The sequence below is a fragment of the Theropithecus gelada genome, chromosome 7b (genome assembly GCF_003255815.1).
Source record: "Theropithecus gelada isolate Dixy chromosome 7b, Tgel_1.0, whole genome shotgun sequence".
Lineage (NCBI taxonomy): Eukaryota > Metazoa > Chordata > Mammalia > Primates > Cercopithecidae > Theropithecus > Theropithecus gelada.
The window spans coordinates 21363225-21385132 of record NC_037675.1 but is presented as its reverse complement, the minus strand read 5'-3'; the positions used below and the strand labels follow the sequence as shown (position 1 = coordinate 21385132).

Below are 21908 nucleotides of genomic sequence, written 5' to 3'. Positions count from 1 at the left end.
TTCTGTATTGTATGTTTTGTTTCCATTTCATTTATTACTACTCTGACCTTTATTATTTATTTTCTTCTAATAATTTGGATTTGTTTGCTTTTGCTTTTTTAGTTTTTAAAGATACATCACTAGGTTATTTGAAATTTTTCTACTTCTTTGGTGTAGGCACTTGTAGCTATAAACTTTTACTTGCCAAGTTTTGGTATCAAAGAGATGTGCCTTCATAGAATGAGTTAGGGAGGAGTCCATTCTCATCATTTTTGGGAATAGTTTCAGTAGAATTGGTTCTAGCTCTTCTTTGTATGTCTGGTAGAATTTGGCTGTGAAACCATCTGGTCTAGGACTTTTTTGGTTGGTAGATTTTTATTGTTGCTTCTATTTTGGACCTTAATATTTGTCTTTTAGGGTTTTAATCTCTCCCAGATTCAATCTTGGGAGGTTATTTCCAGAAATTTATCCATTTCCTCTAGATTTAGTAGTTTGTGTTCATAGAGGTGTGTTCCTAATAGTATTGGAGGATATTCTGTATTCTGGGATCATTTGTAATGTTACCTTTGTCATTTCTTAATGTGGTTATTTGAACCTTCTCTCTCTCTCTCTCTCTCTCTCTGTTACTATAGCTGGCAGCCCATTGATCTTGTTTATCCTTTTAAGGAATCAACTTTTGGTTTCATTGATTCTTGGCATTAATTTTCTGGTCTATTTCATTCAGATCTGCTCTGGTTTTAGTTATTTTTTTTCCTGCTAGCTTTGTTTTAATTTTTCTAGCTCTTCTGTTTGATGCTAGGTCATTAATTTGAGATATATCTAACTTTTTGAGGTAATTGTTTAGTGCTATAAACTTTTCTTTTAACACTGCTTTTGCTGCATCCCAGAGATCTTGGCATATTTTGTCTCTGTTTTCAGTTATTTCAAAAACTTTTTTTATTTCTGCCTTAATTTCATTGTTCACCCAGAAGTTATCCAGGAGCAAGTCACTTAATTTCCATGTACTTATGTAGTGTTGGGTGATGTTTTTAGTCTTTATTTTTATGTGATATACTATTCTAAGCTGACAGCAACAACAACTGTACACTATTTGCCAACAACATCTGTACACTTTATTTCTCCTCTCCCACATTTTATGTTTTTGATGTCAAAATTTACATCATTTTCTAATGGGTATCCATTGACTATTTTTGCTCTATGTGTTTTAATAGGTTTGTCTTTTAACCATTGTACTATAGGAAAAAAATTGCTTTACACATTGTCATTACAGTCTTAGAATATTCTGGTTATGACTTTGTATTTCTTATACCAATGCGTTTGTGTTCTCATATGTTTTATGTTTTTAATTAGCAGCCTTTTAATTTAGCTCAAATAACTCCCTTTAGTGGTTCTCTTAAGATATATTTAGTGGTAATGAACTCCTATAGCTTTTGTTTGTCTGGAAAAGTTTTTTTTCTCTCATTTGCCAAGGACAACTTTGCTGGATTAAGTAGTCTTGTTGGCCTTGTTTTTTCTCTTCAGCACTTTGAATACATTATCCTACTCTCTCCTCGTCTCCTGGGTTTTTGCTGAGAAATCCAGTGACAGCTATTTTGGTATTCCCTTGTATGTGACGTGCTTCTCATTACTTGCTGTTTTCAGAATGTTTTCTTTTTCTTTAATTTTTGTTATTTTGATTACTATACATCTTGGATAATTCCTATTTGGCTTAAACTTGTTTGCATACCTCTGCATTTGTTGTATTTAGATGTTAGCAACTTTCTCCAGATTTGGTAATTTTTTAGAATTTCTTCTTCAAATATGCTTTCTGGTCTCTTTTCTATTTCTTTTCTTTCTGAAAACTCCTATTAGATGAATATTAGGTCTTAATAGTTTTCCTTCATATCCAGAGTCTTTCTTTATTCTTTTACATTCTTTTTATTTTTTTCTGACTGAATTACTATTATTATTATTATTATTATTATTATTTTGAGATGGAGTCTCGCTCTGTCGCCCAGGCTGGAGTGCAGTGGCGCGATCTCAGCTCACTGCAAGCTCCGCCTCCCAGGTTTACGCCGTTCTCCTGCCTCAGCCTCCCGAGTACCTGGGACTACAGGTGCCGCCACCTCGCCCAGCTAGTTTTTTGTATTTTTTAGTAGAGACGGGATTTTACCGTGTTAGCCAGGATGGTCTCGATCTCCTGACCTCGTGATCCATCCGCCTCAGCCTCCCAAAGTGCTGGGATTACAGGCTTGAGCCACTGCGCCTGGTCTCTGACTGAATTATTTTAAATGTTTTGTCTCTAGCTTACTGATTGTTTCCCTTCTGCTTGATTGAGCCTGTTGTTAGAGCTATCTATTGCACTTTCATTTCAGTGATTTTAGTCTTCAAGATTTCTATATTTTTATTATTTCTATTTCTTTGTCAAAAAGCTTATATTGTTTGTGTATTATTTTCCAAATTTTATTTAATTATCTATTGTTATATTCTTGTAGTTCACTACATTTTTAAAAAGGACTTTTCTGAATTCTTTGTCAGTCATTTTGCAAATCTCCATTTCTTTAGGGTTCATTGTTAGAGTTTTATTAGTTTATTTTGGAGGTGTCATCATTCCCCAATTCTTCACAATCCTTGTGTTCTTGCACTGGCGTCTGTTCATTTGAGGAGGTATTAGTTGGCAGGGATAGACTTTCAGTATTTAGTCTAGACTTTGATTCTAGATTGGTCAGCTGGTACTAACCCTGGGAAAGTAGAGCTTGCTTTCTGCTTTCAGGTTCTCCTGATGGCTCAGCTTTTGTCTTTGCTCTGAGTTCAGCTGGGACTACTGGCTGGGCTCTGATTTTTGGTAAGACTACTAAATGAGCTCTGCAAGCAGACAAAATTGCTTGCTTGGATGGTGATTGCCTCTGACTGGGCCAGGCCACAGGATGTATTTCCTGGCTAAATGATACCACTACTTGAGTTCTGCAGTTGTTTGGGGTTGCAGGCTTACTCACAAAATTAGGTGGAGACACTGCTCAAGATGGAGAGTACAACTACTATACTTGGTGGGAATGCACATTTGATGTTTGCCTTCCTGCCTGGGTGGGACATTGGGGTGGGCTTTGAGATTGAGCCAAACCACCATTTAGATTCCTTGTTGGGGTATATATAGCCCTTTCACTTTGCCAAAATGCACTGTGGCAGGTATCTCTCTCTGTGAGTGGGCTTTGGGGATGATTTTGAGGCTGAGTTGAACCACTGTTCGAGTCCCCAGGTAAGGCAGTTCTAGACCCTACACTGTGCTAAAAATGGGCTGTGATATGCATCTCCCTGCCTGGCTGGGTCCCTGTTGTGGGTTTTGAGACTAAGCCAAACTACTGTCTGGGCTTCTGAGTGGGGCAGGTCTAGCCCTTGTACTTTATCAAAATGTGCTGTGGTCATCCCCCCTCCCTGGGCTTTGTGATGGGATCTGGGGCTGGCATGGAGGCTGATTGTTTAGGGATTCAAGCCAGGTAGAACTTCCTATTTCCAGGGGCAACCAGCTTGACTTTGTTGGTTTGTTACACTGTTGGCTAATACCCCTAATCACATACCACTGATGGCCGTTACATAGAGCTACCACCAAGATCTGCATGTTTGTCACTATGAGCTCTGCCTTCCTGCTCTGTTTCTACCTGACCATAGTAGTCTAGCCATTTTATTACCCCATGCTCCTTCCAAGGTGAGACCAGAGTAGGCTTCCTGGGAAGTGTCTTGGAATGCAGGGAACGTGAATGTCCACCTCTAGTTCTCTTTTCCTACTGTAGAAACTGTGGGCCTAGAAAAATTCTAAGTGGTGTGCTGACTTGGGAGAGAGGGAGAGGTGATGTGGTCAAAGTGAGACTATTCTTTTTACCCTTCTCATGTGGCATTTTGTTTGGTTCTTTAGTTCACACAGGTTTCTCAGGCTTAATCATGAGTTTTGAAGTGTTCATGTAGGAGTTTTTGTCTGTGTACAGTTGCTAATTGAACATTCTATGAAGGGGAGGGAAAACTGGGACCTCCTATTGTTCAATCTTCCTGATGTCACAGAGAATCTGCGTTTTGAAAAGATCCATAGGTGATTGATATGGATATTAAAGTTGAGAACTACTAGGTTAAACATCTATTTCATGTGAAACATGAAAAATAAGCTAGATTTTGGGTTGCAATTATAGGGTAATACACATTTTTCAACTTTTTCATCTTTACTCTTGTTCATAAGAGGCTGCAACTGATCCAAGACAACTGATTCCCAGGTTATAGCAAAGGTTTTCAAACCCAAACAACACAGAATTACAAAATGTAGAGTTCACATCTTCACTGGCTAAGATAATGTTGACTAATGAAAACAATGGTAGATTGAAAAACCTATTTGAGTTACTATACTTTCTTATACCTAAGATAAAATATCCATATGATGATTATTGTTAATCCTCTACAGAAACATGATGAAAAGAAGTTTTAGTCAAACAGAGGAGATAGAAAGCAAGATCATAGGGGGTTGGGGAGTGAATAAGAAATGAAGAAGTAGGGCCGGGCGCGGTGGCTCACGCCTGTAATCCCAGCACTTTGGGAGGCCGAGGCGGGAGGATCACAAGGTCAGGAGATCGAGACCATCCTGGCTAACACAGTGAAACCCCGTCTTTACTAAAAATACAAAAAAAATTAGCCAGGCGTGGTGGTGGGTGCCTGTAGTCGAAGCTACTCGGGTGGCTGAGGCAGGAGAATGGCGTGAACCTGGGAGGCAGAGCTTGCAGTGAGCCGAGATTGCGCCACTGCACTCCAGTCTGGGCAACAGAGTGAGACTCCGTGTCAAAAAAACCAAAAAAAAACAAAAAAAAAAAGAAATGAAGAAGTAGAGGTTGACTATGCTCTTTCATGTCACTTTGCACCCCCCAAAGTAAAAGAAATTTGATGTAATCAATTTGCCACCCCTTGCTGGCTGGTTTTCTCAAAGATTGATGCCATATTGAGGGCTTAATGTTGGTTTCTCATCAAGGCTGCATCTTCAGTGGCTCATCAGTGGCTCAGTGACTTGTCACCAACCTTGGTAAGAGAATGCCCATATTTTCTGGCTCGTGCATATTTTCCATGTATAAAACTTTCTTTATATTCCCTTTTATAAGCACTGAGGTGAATGAAATCAGAGTTGACTGACATTTTTAGATGACTCATTCTTTTCACCTAGCTATTGAGTGCCTCCACTCTGGAGGATACTTTCTAATGGCACAGAGTTGAGAAACAAAGATCTGCATACTTTGTGCTTATTCTCATAGGCCCATACATAGGCCTCCACCTCAAGTTTCCTTAAATCTGATTTTTCTGTATTTTTGGGGGGCTTTGCTTAGTGAAGCTTTTTTACAACAATCATTATTCTACTTGCCTAGCAAGCTATTTCTCCCAACATTCAAAGTGGACAACTAAGTATATTGCTCCCAAATCATGGGTTTGTGAGGATTTCCTCCATCACTACATTCTATGATTACCCTTGAGAGGCGTTAAGCTGCAGCATTAGTCAATATTTTCCTTGTCCAAGTGTATATTCAGACAATCCATTTGTGAGTGAAGCCTGAGGCTCTTTCCTCCTTTATTAGTTGGTTGTATGAAATCTATCTATTTCCCACCATGAAGCCATAGGTATGACTGCATGCTGCAGTTTAACACCTCTCAAGGGTAGCCATAGAATGTAGTGATGGAGGAAATCCTCATAAACCGATGATCTGGGAGCAATATACTTAGTTGTTCACTTTGAATGTTGGGAGAAATAGCTTGCTAGGCAAGATAAGGATATGTGTAGAATAAAGATTGTTGTAAAAAAACTTCACTAAGAAAAGCTCCCCCAAAATACAGAAAAATCAGATTTAAGGAAATTTGAGGTGGAGGCATATGTATGGGCCTATGAGAATAAGCACAAAGTATGCAGATGTTTGTTTCTCAACTCTGTGCCCATCAGGGACCTGGCCCAGTCAGAGGACAAACTGAGGAAGAGATACTGTCAAAATGAAGGCATGTTTGTATCTTATGGAAATGCTTCTTACTGTATCAAATAGTTTGCCATTTTTTCTATCAGGTGCTAGCAAGCTCAATATGAGATAGAATTTAATATCGGTAAGATAAGATTAGTTAATGATTAACTTGAAGATAATTGCAAATATGGGCACGGTGCATGCTCATAACAATTGACATTATATTTTATTAAGAATTTCTATCCCTTTTTTTCTCATATAATTAAGAAAGATAAACAAAACTGGCATGGAAAGGTGAAACTCAGTGTTAAATTTGTCAGCACTTTAAAGAGAGGCCACCATTTAAGTCAGTTTGAATGAAGTTCTAAATTGTTTCTATTTTCTTCCTATATAAAAGAGTTTTTCAGCAAGTATTTAGCTATTTAATTTACATTTCACTTGTGAAGTATAATAAAACAACCACCCATTTCCCCAGGACTCATATAAATCCTGCCTTTCAAACTCAGAAAATATTCTCAACACAGGTTCTTTATGACACAAAAACTAATTGCAGCTGCACCTCATTTTGCGGAGCAAATAACTATGAGGGCTTACAAATTAAAATTCTGTAAATTACATTTCATATTGTGATTCCTTTTCATCATGTTTTTGAGAGTTGTATTTGAAAAAAAATGGCCATAGAACAAAACAAAGATCAAAATTGAAGCAATATGTTAGTCAAATATTTATAAAATGGATTTTAAGAATTTTATTTTAGTACTGCCCAGCAGTACACAAGTCACACAGTATTAATACTAAATTAATTATGATATCAAAACCTGTGTTTAAACTGGGTTTACAGCAAAGCAAGCTATAGCCTGAGTAGTATTCACCTTTTTGTTTAGGTCTTACCTGCACTATATTCCAGGTAACTAAACTGCTTTAAATTCCTAATTCTTGTTTTGTGTACTCTCTGAAAAAACACTGAATATCAAACTAAGGCTATTAATCTATTTCCATGATGTAAAGCCCACTTGCTACATTTTGACAAGATGAACATCTAAAAACTTGACTCTTTTTCAGCCAGTATGCCCTGGTGGACAATTATGGAATTACAGTGTTAATTGTGGGAGCAGTCTACGATATCTGTTACATGTGTTATCAATTGCTTTAGCTCAGTAATACAAAATGGACATCTGTATTCTTTTTAAAAAGTTGAATTACATATAGAGGTTCTGATTAGCTTAGACACAGAATTTTACATGCTTTTTATTCACTTCAACACAAAATCTAATTCACCGTTGAAGCTTTCTTCTTAAGACCACAGTATTGCAAATTATGGTTAGTGGTGTTTAAGATGTTAATGGGTCATTATTATAGCAGTTCTTAAATAAAACAATGATTCTGTAGACAAATATTCATGTCTAATTAAGTTCCATTTGATAAATGGAAATGATCTTTTATTTATATTTTATTAACACCCTTTCCAGTCCTGAAGATTTTCCTCAGAGAATCTTTCATCTCTTTGTTCCTGAGACTATATATTAGAGGATTGCAGAGAGGTGTAATCACAGAATAGAATAAGGTAATGATTTTTTGCATTTTTACTGTGTGTCCTGATCCAGGACTAACATACATCACCACGATAGAGCCATAAAACAAGGTGACAACCGCCAAATGAGAAGCACAAGTGGAGAAAGCCTTTTGTTTGCCAGCCTCTGAGGACATCCGTATTACAGCCAGAATCACCAGAACATAGGAACAAAGGATAAAGAGAAAGGTGCCAATCATGAAGACAGAATTGAATGTGGAGTAAATGAGCTGGGTGATGATGTCTTCAGAACAGGACAACATCATCAATGGGACAGGATCACAAACAAAATGGTTGATAATATTTGGGCCACAGTATGATAGCTGTGAAATGAGAATAACTGGAGTCAGGAAGATTACAAACCCACATGACCAGGCAAAGATAATAAGGCCAGTGCATACTTGTTTAGTCATGATGCGTGGATAATGTAGAGGGCGGCAGATGGCAAGATACCTGTCAAAGGCCATGATGCAAAGGAAGAAGCCCTCATCACACCCAAAAGAGAAGAAGAAGTAGAACTGTGCAAAACAACTCATGAATGAGATGGACTTGCTCGTGGAGAGGAAGTTGGCCAGCATTTCAGGAACAGTTGTAGTAACATAACATATTTCCAGGAGAGAGAAATTTCCCAGGAGGATATACATGGGAGTGTGAAGGTGCCGGTCCCACCACACAGCACAGACAATGGCTGCATTTCCCATCAGGGTGAGAGTATAGGCTACTGAGAAGAGACCGAAGTAGAGGAGCTGCATTTCTGGGCTTGAGGGAAAGCCCATGAGGATAAAGGAGCTAACAAAGTTGATAGTTTCTATGCTGGACACATTCATTAGTCTGGAAGACATGGAGATGGCAGAGGTAATTGAAACATGAAATGGAACATGCTGGTTCTTCTTGGAAACAACCCAAATTCTTTATCATGTATATTATAAAGTAGTAAACAATTGGACTTTTGTTTAAACAACAAAAGTGTGACTTTCATGACTCAACTCCTACACATATTTATTTTAATAAATCCCAACAATAGAAAGCAGGGAAAATATGAATTGTGGAGAGTTTTGTTTTTTTTCTTGCTAAGACCACTAGACTTGAAACCGGGAAGCAAATTTTTGTGATTCCAATAAATTACCTATATACAATGAGTCTACCCTTTCTTCTGTCTACCTGCATTATTGATACTATATTTATCTGGGTATGAAGTTCTTTCAACAGGGCTATGAATACCTGATTCATTATGATTTATTAGTGATATAAAAAAAATACAAAATCAAGATATTTAAAAATACTCTTTCTCAATATAGTGCCATGCCAGGGCACAAATTAATATTTACTTTCAATTTCAGCTACTCCAGGTTACTTGTAGTGTTTTAAAGTGGTAATAAGAAAGAACTAGGTCATTAGAAGATATATGGTCTTTTATGCTGTTTCATGTATCTCTACCAATGTTTAGCATACAAAATACATTCTTTTCTTTTTAGGCAGCTGGATACACTATATGCTGTGAAGAAGTGTGCCACACTTTGGCCCTTAAATTGCTCTAAATATTTTTATATGCTTCCAGGTGAATATATGAACTTCATATGCCCATTATGACATTAAGGTTAGGGAGAGCAGCTGGTCTGAGTGAATGTGGCCAAGTTCAATGTGCTTGTTATTTGTTAACCATGACCAAGTCAGCTGCAGGAAAATAAGAAAGGCAGATAAGGTTTATATTATGAATGTTCCATGTTTTTTATTCACTGCTTTCTTCCACATGTTCCTTTTTCTTTCTTTGACCTTTGGTGCTATTTTGCATCTCACTGTGGTGGTTCTCTGAGGCCTTTCCTATCTAGGCAAACCTGAAACATGAAACGTTTCCCCTGATCACTCTCTGGTTAACTTCTAGCCCAAATAACAACAAAAATAAGAAAAAGTCATACAAGCTGAAGATTTTTGTTTCTTAAATAATAAGTAATTTGTATAATACCAAGTCTTATTAATGTAATGGAACTGAAAATCAGTATTTGGGCTTGAGAAAGAAAATATTGCTGGAAAGAGAAATATGCCATATTTCTTCTACTCACCAAGTAACAAAAATTACCAAAATATACCCTTCTCCATCAATTCATCAGTTAATATACATCTTCATTTGAAATCCTCTTCTTTTTGTATATGTGGCTATTCATATTTTAACGGGATATGAACCATAATTGAAAAATATCCTCCAGAATTCAGGGAAACAAGAAGAAGAACTTGTATTTTTCAGCTTCATTCTTTGCCAGCATTTCACTCTAAGATATATTTTTAGTTTTCTCAAAGACAAGAAGAAAACATTTTCTATTATTTTTGAAAAAAAAAAACTGGGTGACTCACGTGTTATATACTTCCCACTCACTCTTTGAATGAATGCTGAGAAGGTCAGGGACAGGAGACAAAATATTATTCCACAGAGCCAAAGACACGTGAAGAACTTCCAAGGAATTGCATGATCCTGTTTGTAATCTCTCATGGGTTGCAAAAAGTAAACCCTAAAAGATTTTCCCCACCTTCAAAGCATATATTAATGGTCAAAATGCAAGCTCAAGTGAGTGTATTATATATGTCTATTTACTTGCATCATAGCCTGTTGGGACTTGGAGCTCTGTCTCTCTTGTGATAGTGTTTGTTTAAAAGAGGATATCATTTTGAATGTTCACAATCAAAAGCCAGTTCTTACTATCCCCTAAAGAATAGTGAAAATGTGGAAGCAGATCTTATCTTTTCTTTTTTCTTTTGTGTCCATGTATTGTCAAAGCTTCCTGAGGAATAATTAAGTAGTAAAAGGGATTGTCATTATAGCTACAGTGGTAAGCTTTACCATAATACTCTCTATATCTATTTTGAAGAAAAATCGTTCTCTGCTCATCAAATATTTATACCTGCAGAGTTATTAGAGATATTTGAGTTGAATTTTATGTAGCGCACAAGAAATTTAATTGGCATTTAGTTATTCCACAAATATTTACTGAATGCCTACTGTATATTAACCATATACTATATATATTTTTAATTTTTTGAGGAACCTCATATCGTTTTTCATAATGACTGTACTAATTTGCATTACCACCGACAGTGTATAAACATTCCCTTTTCTCAGCATTCTCACCAACTATTGCCATCTTTTGTCTGTTTGATCATGATTGGGCTGAGGTGCTATCTCATTGTGGTTTTGATTTGCATTTACCTGATGATCAGTGATGCTGAGGATTTTTTCATATGCTTTTTGGTCATTTGCATGTCATATTTTTAAAAATGTCTAGTCAGGTTTTTTGCCTACTTTTAAAATGAATTATTTGATGATGTTGCTGATTTTTGCTATTGAGTTGCTTGAGTTCCTCATATATTTTGAATATTAACCCCTTATCAGATACATAGTTTGCAAAAATTTTCTCCAATTCTGTAGGTCATTTTTTGGTTCTGTGATTTCTTTTAAGCAGAAGCTTTTTATTTTGATGTAACCTCCTTTGTCTATTTTTGTTTTTCTTGCCTTAGCTTTTGCCTACATCAGTGTTGTATAGTTTTTCTCTTATGTTTTCCCTTCTACTAGTTTTACAGCTTTAGGTCTTATGTTTCAGTGTTTAAACTATTTTTAGTTGATTTTTTTGTATGGTATGAAATAAGGGTTTATAAGTTCATTTTTCTGCATATAGATACAAAGTTTTCCCAATACCATTTATTGAAAATACTGACCTTTCCCCATTGTGTGTTCTTGGCAGCCTTGTCAAAATATTATTAGGTGACTGTATCACCTGTGGATTTATTTCTGGGCTCTGTATTCTATTCCATTGGTTTTTGCATCTGTTTTTAATGCCAGTATCATGCTGTTTTGGTTACTATAGCTTTATAGTATACTTTCAGGTCAGGTAGTGTGATGCCTCCAACTTTGTTCTTTTGAGTCAAGACTGCTTTGGCTATTCCAGGTCTTTTGTAAGTTCCATACAAATTTTAGGATTGTTGTTTCTATTTCTGTGAAGAATGTCATTGGTATTTCGATAAATCCATAGATTGTTTTGGGTAGTGTGAACATTTTAACAATATTAATTATTTGAATCCATGAATGCAGGATTATCTTTCCATTTATTTCTGTCTTCAAATTTTTTCATAAACATTTTATGGCTTCATTGTAGATATCTTTCACATCCTTGGTTAAATTAATTTCTAAGAGTTATATTTTTTTATTTTGTAGATAATATAAATAAGATTGTTATCTTGAATTCTTTTCAGACAATTATTACCACATAAAAGTGCTACTTATTTTTGTATATTGATTTTGTATTCTGCAACCTTACTGAATTCATTTATCACTTCTAAGAGTTGTCTTGATAACGTTTTTATGTTTTTGTCTATACAAGATCATGTCATCTGCAATGAGAAACAATTTAACTTCTTCTTTTCCAGTTCGAATGCCTTTTATTTCTTTCTCTTGCTGATTCTCTGGCCAAAACTTCCAGTACTACATTCAATAGGTGTGGTGAAAGTGAGCATCCTTGTCTTTTTTCTGTTCTTAGAAGAAGGACTTTCTGTTTTTCCTATGTCAGTATGATTTTCACTGTGAGTTTCTGATATATGGCCTTTATTATGTTGAAGTATGCTCCTTCTATGCCTAAATTTGTTGAATTTTTATCATGAAGCAAGGATAAATTTTATCAGATGCTTTTTTTTTGCATCTATTGAAATGATCGTATAGTTTTTGTCTTTTATTCTATTAGTGTAATGTATCAAACTTTTTGATTCACTTGTACTGACTCACTCTTGCATTCCTGGAATAAAACCCACTTGGTTGTGGTGAACTGTCTTTTTAATGTGTTGTTGGATTCAGTTTGCTGGTATTTTGTTGAGAATTTTTGCATCTATGGTCAAGTTATTGCCTTGTAGTTTCTCCTTCCTTCCTTCCTTCCTTCCTTCCTTCCTTCCTTCCTTCCTTCCTTCCTTCCTTCTTTCCTTCTTTCTTTCTTTCTTGACAGAGTTTTGCTGTTGTTGCTCAGGCTAGAGTGCAATGGCACCATCTGGGCTCACTGCAACCTGCGCCTCCTGGGTTCAAGTAATTCTTCTGCCTTAGCCTCCTGAGTAGCTGGGATTGCAAGTGCCCACTACCACGGCCCAGCTAATTTTTTTTTTGTATTTTTCATTAGAGACGGGGTTTCATCATGTTGGCCAGGCTGGTCTTGAACTCCTCACCTCAGTTGATCCACCTGCCTTGGCCTCCCAAAGTGCTGGGATTACAGGTGTGAGCCACTGTGCCTGGCCTTTTCTTTTCTTTTTTAAAATTTATTTTAAACTTTGGTATGTACGTGGGAGGTGCATATATTTATTGAGTACATGAGATACTTAGATACAGGCATGCAATGCATAATAATCACATAATGGTAAATTGGGTATCCATCCCCCTCAAGCATTTTTATCCTTTGGGTTACAAACAATTCAATTACACTCTTTTAGTTACTTTGAAATGTACAATTAAATTATGATTGATGATAGTCACCCTCTTGTGCTATTAAATACTAGATTTTATTCGTTCTTTCTAACTACCTTTTGTGCCCATTAACTATCCCTACCTGCCTTCCCATCCCCCCAGCCACTATCTTTCTCAGTTTCTGGTAACCTTCCACTTTATATCTCCATGAGTTCAATTGTTTTAATTTTTAGCTTCCACAAGTAAATGACAACATACAAAGTAGGATTGATCCCAGGGATGCAAGAATGGTTCAGCAGGTGAAAATCAATCAATATGATACACAATCAACAGTGTGAAGGAGAATAACCATCTCATCATTTCAACTGATGCTGAAAAATTTGATAAAGTTCAACATCCATTCATCATAAAAATCCAAAAAACTGGGTATAGAAGGAACAAACTGCAACATAATAAAAGCCATATATGACAGACCCACAGACAGAATTATGCTGAATGGAGAGAAACTGAAAGCCTTTAATATCTGGAACACAACAAGAATGCCAACTTTTACCACTTTATTTACTATAGTACTAGAAGTCCTAGCTAAAGCAGTCAGACAAGAGAAAAAAATAAAAGGCATCCAAATTGGAAAGGAAGAAGTCAAATTATCCTTGTTTGCAGATGATGTGGTCTTATATTGGAAAAGACCTAAAAACTCAACAAAAACACTATTAGAACTGATAAATTTAGTAAAGTTGCAGGATACAAAATCAACATATAATAGTCAGTAGCATTTCTATATGTCAACAGTGAACTGTCTGAAAAACAAACCAAGAAAGTAATCCCATTTGCAATAGCTACAAATAAAATTAAATACCTAGGAATTAACCAAAAAAGTAAAAATCTCTACAATGAAAACTATAAAACATTGATGAAAGAAACTAAAGAAGACACAAAGAAATGGAAAGATATTCCTTGTTCACGAATTGAAACAGTTATTGTCAAAATGTTATACTACCAAAAGCAATCTACAGATTGAATCTCTATCAAAATACCAATGCCACTCCACAGAAATAGAAAAAACAATCCTAAAATTGATATGGAAGCCCAAATGATCCAGAATACCCAGAGCTATCCTGAACAAATAAACCAAAACTGGATGAATCACATTACCTGACTTTAAACTACACTATAGAGCTATGGTAACCAAAACACCATGGTACTGGCATAAAAAACAGACCCATAGGTCAATGGAACAGAATAGAGAACCCAGAAGCAAATCTGTACATCAACAGTGAACTCATTTTCTACAAAAGTGCCAAGAACATACATTGGGGAAAGAACAGTCTTTTCAATAAATGGTGCTGGGAAAACTGGATATCCATATGCAGAAGAATGAAACAAGACCCCTATCTCTTGGCATATACAAAAATCAAATTAAAATGGATTAAAGGCTTAAATCTAAGACCTTAAAAAATTAAACTACTAAAAGAAAACATTGGGGGAAACTCTCTTAGATATTGGTCTGGACAAAGATTTCTTGAGAAATGGTCCATGAACACGGGCCACCAAAGCAAAAATGGACAAGTGGGATCACATCCAGTTAAAAAGCTTCTGCACATCCAAGGAAAAACAATCAACAATGTGGAGAGTCAACCCACAGAATGGGAGAAAATATTTGCAAACTACCCATCTGACAAGGGATTAATAACCAGGAAACAACTTTATAGGAAAAAACCCTAATAATCTAATTTAAAACTAGGCAAAGGATCTGAATAGAGATTTCTCAAAAGACAATACAAATAGCAAACAGATATATAAAAAGGTGCTCAACACCATTGATAATCAGAGAAATGAACCTCAAAGCTACAATGAGATACCATCTCACCCCATTTAAAATGGCTTTTATCCAAAGACAGGCAATAACAAATGCTGATGAGGATGAGGAGAAAAGGGAACTGTCATACTCTGTCGGTAGGAATGTGAATTAGTACAACCACTATGGAAAACAGTTTGGAGATTCTCCCCAAAATATAGAGCTACTTTATGATCTTGCAACCTCATTGCTAGATGTAGACCCAAAAGAAAAAATAACAGTATATCAAAGAGTTATCTGCATTCTCATGTTTGTTTTAGCTTTGTTCACAATAGCCAAGATGTGGAAACAACCTAAATTTCCATCAATTGAGCACCATCAATAGATGAATGAAGAAAATGTGGTACATATATATACAATAGAGTACTATTCAGCCATAAAAAGAATGAGATCATTTGCAACAACACAGATGGAAATGGGGATTATTGTGTTAAGTGAAATAAGCCAGGCACAGACAGACAAACTTCCCATATTCTCACTTATCTGTGGGAACTAAAAATTAAAACGACTGAATCATGCAGATAAAGAGTAGAATGATGATTACCAAAAACTGAGACAGATGGTGGAAGTGTGGGATGGGGAAAAATGGGAATAGTTAGGGATAAAAAATATAAAGAACAAATAGTATCTAGTATTTGATAGCACAACAGGGTGAATATAGTAAATAATGATTTAATTGTACATTTTAAAATAACGAAAATAATATAATTGGATTGTTTGTAACACGAAGGATAAATGCTTGAGTGGATAAATACCCCATTTACCACGATGTGATTATTATGTATTATTTGCCTGTACCCAAATATCTCATACTCCATAAATATATACACCTACTATGTACCAACAGAAATAAAAAATAACAAAACAAAAATCATTGTTTAGCAAGCCCAGCTAAGAGTCATCTGACTCTCTAGCAAATGTGATTTTGTTTAACTTATTATATATGAATTATGGCATCTCAGACATTGTATAATTACATATAGCTAGATGTTATAGAAAACTGCTAAATTGTATCTTTTTAGTGTGGTAGAAAAGATAATCCCAAAGATTAAGGTCTTATTACCCCTTTTTAGAGCTGTATGAAATAAAATGAATATTTTTGTCATGTTGATATTTTTTAACTTTTAAGTTCAGAGGTACACGTGCAGGTTTGTTATATAGGTAAATCTGTGTCATGAGACATTAACTGGATTACGTCTAATTTAACAATTTTATTTTAGTGTTCATTTTTTGCTCTGATTATGTAAAATCACACTTTTCATATTCTTTTTTGAACAGGTTTTGTTATCCTGCTATCCTTCATTAATTAGTTAAATACAGGTTTTGATGTGTTCATTATGTATTTGTTTGAGAATTATGTTTTATGATATTTAAAAAATTAGATTTGACAGTCAGTCTATAAAAAATTACTAATGGCAACAGCTGTGTTTTCTGGATACACTCCATGAATAAATGCCAGTAGGTAAGCTGCTCGAGGTTTCAAGAGATCAGGTGTTGTATCAAGACTCTATATTACCTTAAAGGATAAATACTAAGCTATCCCTGGAATTATCCCAGAGATAAATACCTTAGCATGGTATTTATCCTTCAGCTTCTGCCACTTCAAGGAGCATGGTTGAGAGAAAAACCAGTGAGAATCTTCTTCAGATACAGACTGAGGCATGGAAAATGGATGGCATATACAAATAAATCAATGACAAATTACAAATTAATCAATCCAAAGTAAGTAAAATAAGTGGGTTCTGTTATGAAGCAGTTCTAATTGCTTCAGAGCCTGCAGGTCCCAAGGTCAACTTCCTAGGAAGAACTAAATTTAATACAACTCAAACAGCAGCAGCCTAGGGAATCCCAGGGCTCATTAAGCTAAGCAGTGTTGTAAGAACCATAAAAACCTCAGATACAGCTAGAGTCCTAGGGATAGGAGATATTTCCAGTTCATGCAGCCAGCCCTCAACTAGGGCTTGGCTTATAAGGAAGCAGTTAAGACATGCACTGGGCAGCTGCGATGGTCGTCTGAAGATTGCCCATTTTGCTGGCCTGAAGCTGAAGACAGGGTTGGTAGGATGAATGGCAGGAAAACATCTTCCTTCCTTGAAACCACATAGCTTCTGACAAGCAAAGATGTAGGTTTCTCAGATATATTTATTCAAAGCTCCCCTCCCCTTCCTGCTCCTCTGTCTGACTCTGATGCTATTTTTATGTTTACTGTTGTCCTCACTCTTTTTCTCTATATACTCTGGCATTGATCATTTTTACATTTAAGAGATCATTTGAGTTTTGTTGTTTTAAATTTACTCTTAGAAACATTCACAGAACAGTGAAATTCCTATAGCATCAAGGAATTCTAGGGCTAGTGGCATCTTAGAAGATAGTTGCAAGATTTGGATAAGATAGGACCAAATTCACATAACTGAAGGCACGGGTTTCATGGCAATATTGTCTTAAGACTACCTAATTCTGCTATAGTCCCTTCTAGATTCCGTTTTCCATTTCTTTAATTATTAAAGTTTCTTTTTACTAAGATCTTCTTTACTTTCCACAGGTGCAATATAGAATGCAATGTTTCAAACAAGGCCAAAGAAGTTTACAGCAGAAAGATTGTTTCTTTCTCAATAGACAATACCACTGTAGGTACCATCTTCAACAATGGTGTCCACTTCTTGGTTTTCAGGAGAAATTTAAAAATGCATCAAATGCCTCCAGAAGGAATTCATATGGAATTGAAACTCCAGCTAGCAAATCATTTTCTATTGTTGAGCTAGTCACATTTCCTCCTCTAATAATGCATTTAGTTCCACACAGACCAAAATAAATATAAGACAAACATAATAGCAAAATATAGTATACTATTATGCTTAAAGCACACACATGCACAAGTACCAGGAGAAAAATTTTACTCCTTTTCTTCATACTTTCCTCATAAACATCTCTGGTTCCCTGTTTAGAAAGACGAGCGACCAGCTGCTCAGCTGCACACAAGTAGCCTTTGATTATTTAAGGAGCTTTAGTTTGTCCTCTTCTCTCAAAGCAGGGTCCTTCCATAAAGACTTTCATTTTGCATTAAGCATTCTCAATTATTTTGGCTCATTTTGTGTACTTAAAATTTTTATTGACTTTTTCACATTCTTAGGTTATTTTTAGGCTCTGAAACATGAAATGCTTGATAGGGCCTGATCTTACTGCTAATGGGGTAATGGAGCTGGTATTTTTGAATGTGGCTTTCCATGCTCTGCAGGGCTTTGGCAAGGGAAATTATGTTGTGATTGGGGGTAGTTTTGGGGTGTAGACATTCCTTCATGTTGATGGGTGTCGTGTTCTTTTCATTCTTCACAGAACAGTCACAGGCTTAGTTTCTTACTGTGATCAGACTTCAGAAACACAGAAGCTGGGAGGTGACTACCAAATGTGGAAATGTTATTCAACCTAAAAGGGAGCTTTCTATATTGTTTAGTGTTATGTTTCATATTGGCTGAAGATTGCAAATTCATTGTCAGTAAAAAAAATCCAAGAATAACCAGAATCCAGCGCTTACCTTGATTAAAACTCAAATAACTAACATACAGGGTTGCCTATTTTTATCTTAAGTAATTGTAAAGATTTTGATATTATTAATAAAATCTTATCAGAATAGTCACCTAGGGACTGTCCAGAATATTTATAGTACTAAAATTTCCTGATATTAAATCTTACTTTAAACAAGTAGGCCGTAAACTCAGGTTTATAAATGGACTGTAATAATTTGGGTTAAAACATATTTTACATATTCTTCTCTTATTTAATCTATCCTTCTGATTTATTTAGTTTTAATATTGTCTGTTTTAATATAATCGTTTCTTTCTCAACAAATGTTTGGTGGAAATAACAAGTGTACCATACACCCTGGGTATGCTATGCCTTTACATTAGGAAATAATCACATTGTTTCTCAGCCGTATTCTGAGACTAAATTATGACAGCACTTTAGATTATGTGTTCCCATTGTTTTCTGGCTTCTAGAAACCTTTTTTAATTAAAAAAATAACTTTGGTTTCTCTTTCTCAGACTTTTCCAGTTTTCCCAAGATTATTTTTTAAAATTAGATCCATAATTTTAATGAGACTTGACCCCTGTTAATTATGCATTTTAGATAACTGAAAAGAACATCAAAATGATGTTTTCTTATGGAAATTTGCAATCCTTGGTGCATCCAAAAAAGACTGGAGAATTTTCAATATAGCAGAGCTCAAGTAGGGCTGTACGTATAACAGCAAATCGTTCCCTAACTTGTATTTCTTGTTTTGTTTTATTTTCCAATTGATTCTAGAAAGTGAGGTGATTCGATCTATTAGTTATGAGATTATAGATTTAGATGCACCTGTGCACCTGGTTATATAGGCAGTTGGAGGATGGTCACAAACATAGTGTGACAGAGGCATCCAAAGGTGGCTTGACCCCTGAATCTCTCTCTTACTGGCTTATCTTGGAACAATATCCTAGAGAAAGTTTTCTTGTCATTAGGGGCTTTTATTTTTAGAATTTAAGTACTTTTCTGCATTGTCTTTGTAAATACCTGATATCTAGTATGAAGGATTTTATTGGGTAACATTCTCTGAATGACTCGATAGAACCAAGTGCAACATGGATTACGAAGCTTGGGACACAAAATAAAATCTTGTCTTCATATTTTGCTTATAGCTGGTTCTAGATAAAAAATATTCTAGACAGAGAAGCATCTACTACTTCAATGGAAGAAATGTATCAACGTTCTCTGATTTTCTGTTTGTAAGCCAAGTTACTGTCACCAAACGTTGGGGATGAGTATGAGTGTAGAGCAGGGGAAAATGGATCTAACAATATCTTAGCAAATCCTTTATTTTCTTATGGATCTATGGTTGTTGAAAAGTCCAGAAGCAATACAACTCTGATTTCTCTTGTTACTCTGTTTTATAAAAGGGTCATGGTGGGCTTTTGTGCATGCCCCCATGATGTGGGTCATGGCCCTTGGTCTCTTCTCTTGGTGATTAGTGTCTTTTAATCATTGTCCTACTCATTCTGAGTCTGATGCTTTCCTATATTTTAAAGACTGAGACTATTTCTTCTTACCTCATTTTTACAAACTTCCCAATTTCTGTGACCTGGGATAGTAAAGACAAAAAAATATGAGCTCTTTTTCAATCCTTCCTAAATGATTTGTTTCCTAATACGTTTATTTGTAGTAACTACTAACCTTTGAACAACATAGCAATTTGTTGTTTACAAAACATTCTTCCTTTGATTTGATAAATTATTGAGCTTCTGCTATGCAGTAAGTATTGTGCTGTGGTTACAAAGATGAGTAAGAGATATTTCCTCATCTTGAGAGATCTAGTTATTTTTTTATGGTGCTCAAAGGCATTACATTTGGTTCTCAAAACAATCTTGGGAGATATTATTAACTCTGCATTAAACTGAATGACCAAATAATAAAACTCAGAGAGGTTTATTTCCTTGCCTGAGAGTACTCCATTGGTAATGGTGGAGCTGGGCATTGGATCTAGATATTCCATTCCAGAACTTTTGTCCTTAGAGGACATTATCCTGTCTATTAAAAGAAATGGAAAGATTAACATGCACTTATCACCTCATGTCCAGGTCATTGTGTTTCTTTCTAGTTTACTGTTAATGCAATTTAAAAGTATTACAGAAATAAAGAGTTGGAAGAAAAGAACAAAATTCCTTGTTCTATCAATGTAAGAGTGTACTGCCTATACTACCTCATAGATCTTGCGTAAATAATTTTTATATAATTTATATACTATCTATCTATCTATCTATCTATCTATCTATCTATCTATATCTACCTTAAATCTCCCTTGTTCTGATTTAATTCTTCTTTCTCTAGGTCACTTGATATTCTTGGCTTGATGAAAAAAGAACAAGATTCCAACGTGACAGAATTTGTTCTTCTGGGCCTATCATCTTCTTGGGAGCTGCAGCTATTTCTCTTCTTACTATTTTTGTTTTTTTACATTGCTATTGTCCTGGGAAACCTCTTGATAGTGGTAACAGTGCAAGTCCATGCTCACCTGCTGCAATCTCCTATGTATTATTTTTTAGGTCATCTCTCTTTCATTGACCTATGCCTGAGCTGTGTTACTGTGCCAAAGATGTTAGGGGATTTCCTACAGCAGAGCAAGAGCATCTCTTTTTCAGGATGTCTGACCCAGATCTACTTCCTCCACTTTCTAGGAGCCAGTGAGATGTTTCTGCTGACAGTCATGGCCTATGACAGGTATGTTGCCATCTGTAACCCTTTGCGCTACCTTACAGTCATGAATCCCCAGCTATGCCTTTGGTTGGTTCTTGCCTGCTGGTGTGGGGGTTTTATCCACTCTATCATGCAGATCATACTAGTCATCCAGCTGCCTTTCTGTGGCCCCAATGAACTGGACAACTTCTACTGTGATGTCCCACAGGTCATCAAGCTGGCCTGCATGGACACCTATGTGGTAGAGATGCTGATGATAGCCAACAGTGGTCTGCTGTCTCTTGTCTGCTTCTTGATCTTACTATTCTCTTATGCTATCATCCTGATCACCCTGAGAACACACTTCCGCCAGGGCCAGAACAAGGCTCTCTCTACCTGTACCTCTCACCTGACAGTGGTCAGCCTCATCTTCATGCCATGTATATTCATCTATTTGAGGCCTTTCTGCAGCTTCTCTGTGGATAAGATATTCTCCGTGTTTTACACAGTGATTACACCTATGTTGAACCCCCTCATCTACACACTCAGAAATGCTGATATGAAGACAGCTATGAAGAAGCTGCGAATAAAACCATGTGGCATTCCGTTGCCTTGTTAAAGAATGAGCAGAAGAGGTGATTTCAAAAACATACTCTTTCTTGGAAGACTCTTAACTCATCTTGTAAATGTGTAAAAACCATTTTGATGACTTTGGTATAAAAGAGAAGACAGTATACAGATTATAATGGATCACTCTTGATTATGATTCAAAAGCACAGGGGGCACTCTAGAAAGCCACCTATGCCTTTTGACCATAATCAAGAGAACTCGGGAACTCAGGAGAATTTACTGGCCACAAATGATAACAAGCATTAATTGAGTCCTAGGATTAGAGGACACCTTGAAAGATCAACTTTTCTA

The 21908-nt window shown here is 36.0% G+C and overlaps 2 protein-coding genes across 2 annotated transcripts in view; one reads left to right on the top strand and one right to left on the bottom strand.

Moving 5' to 3' along the window:
- The window catches only part of LOC112629329 (olfactory receptor 4Q3), a 28288-nt gene extending 6682 nt beyond the window's left edge, over positions 1–21606 (top strand). Inside the window, exons 2-3 of the mRNA XM_025392886.1 lie at positions 7397–7491; positions 20643–21606. Of these exons, the coding sequence (XP_025248671.1) occupies positions 20665–21606 (942 nt within the window). The 5' untranslated portion in view covers positions 7397–7491; positions 20643–20664. The remainder of the gene's footprint in view (positions 1–7396; positions 7492–20642) is intronic.
- On the bottom strand, positions 7371–8365 carry LOC112628355 (olfactory receptor 11G2-like). The gene has a single exon (XM_025391119.1). It carries the CDS (start codon positions 8337–8339, stop codon positions 7371–7373), a length of 969 nt encoding a protein of 322 aa, XP_025246904.1. The 5' UTR covers positions 8340–8365.
- Positions 21607–21908: the final 302 nt, after the last annotated feature.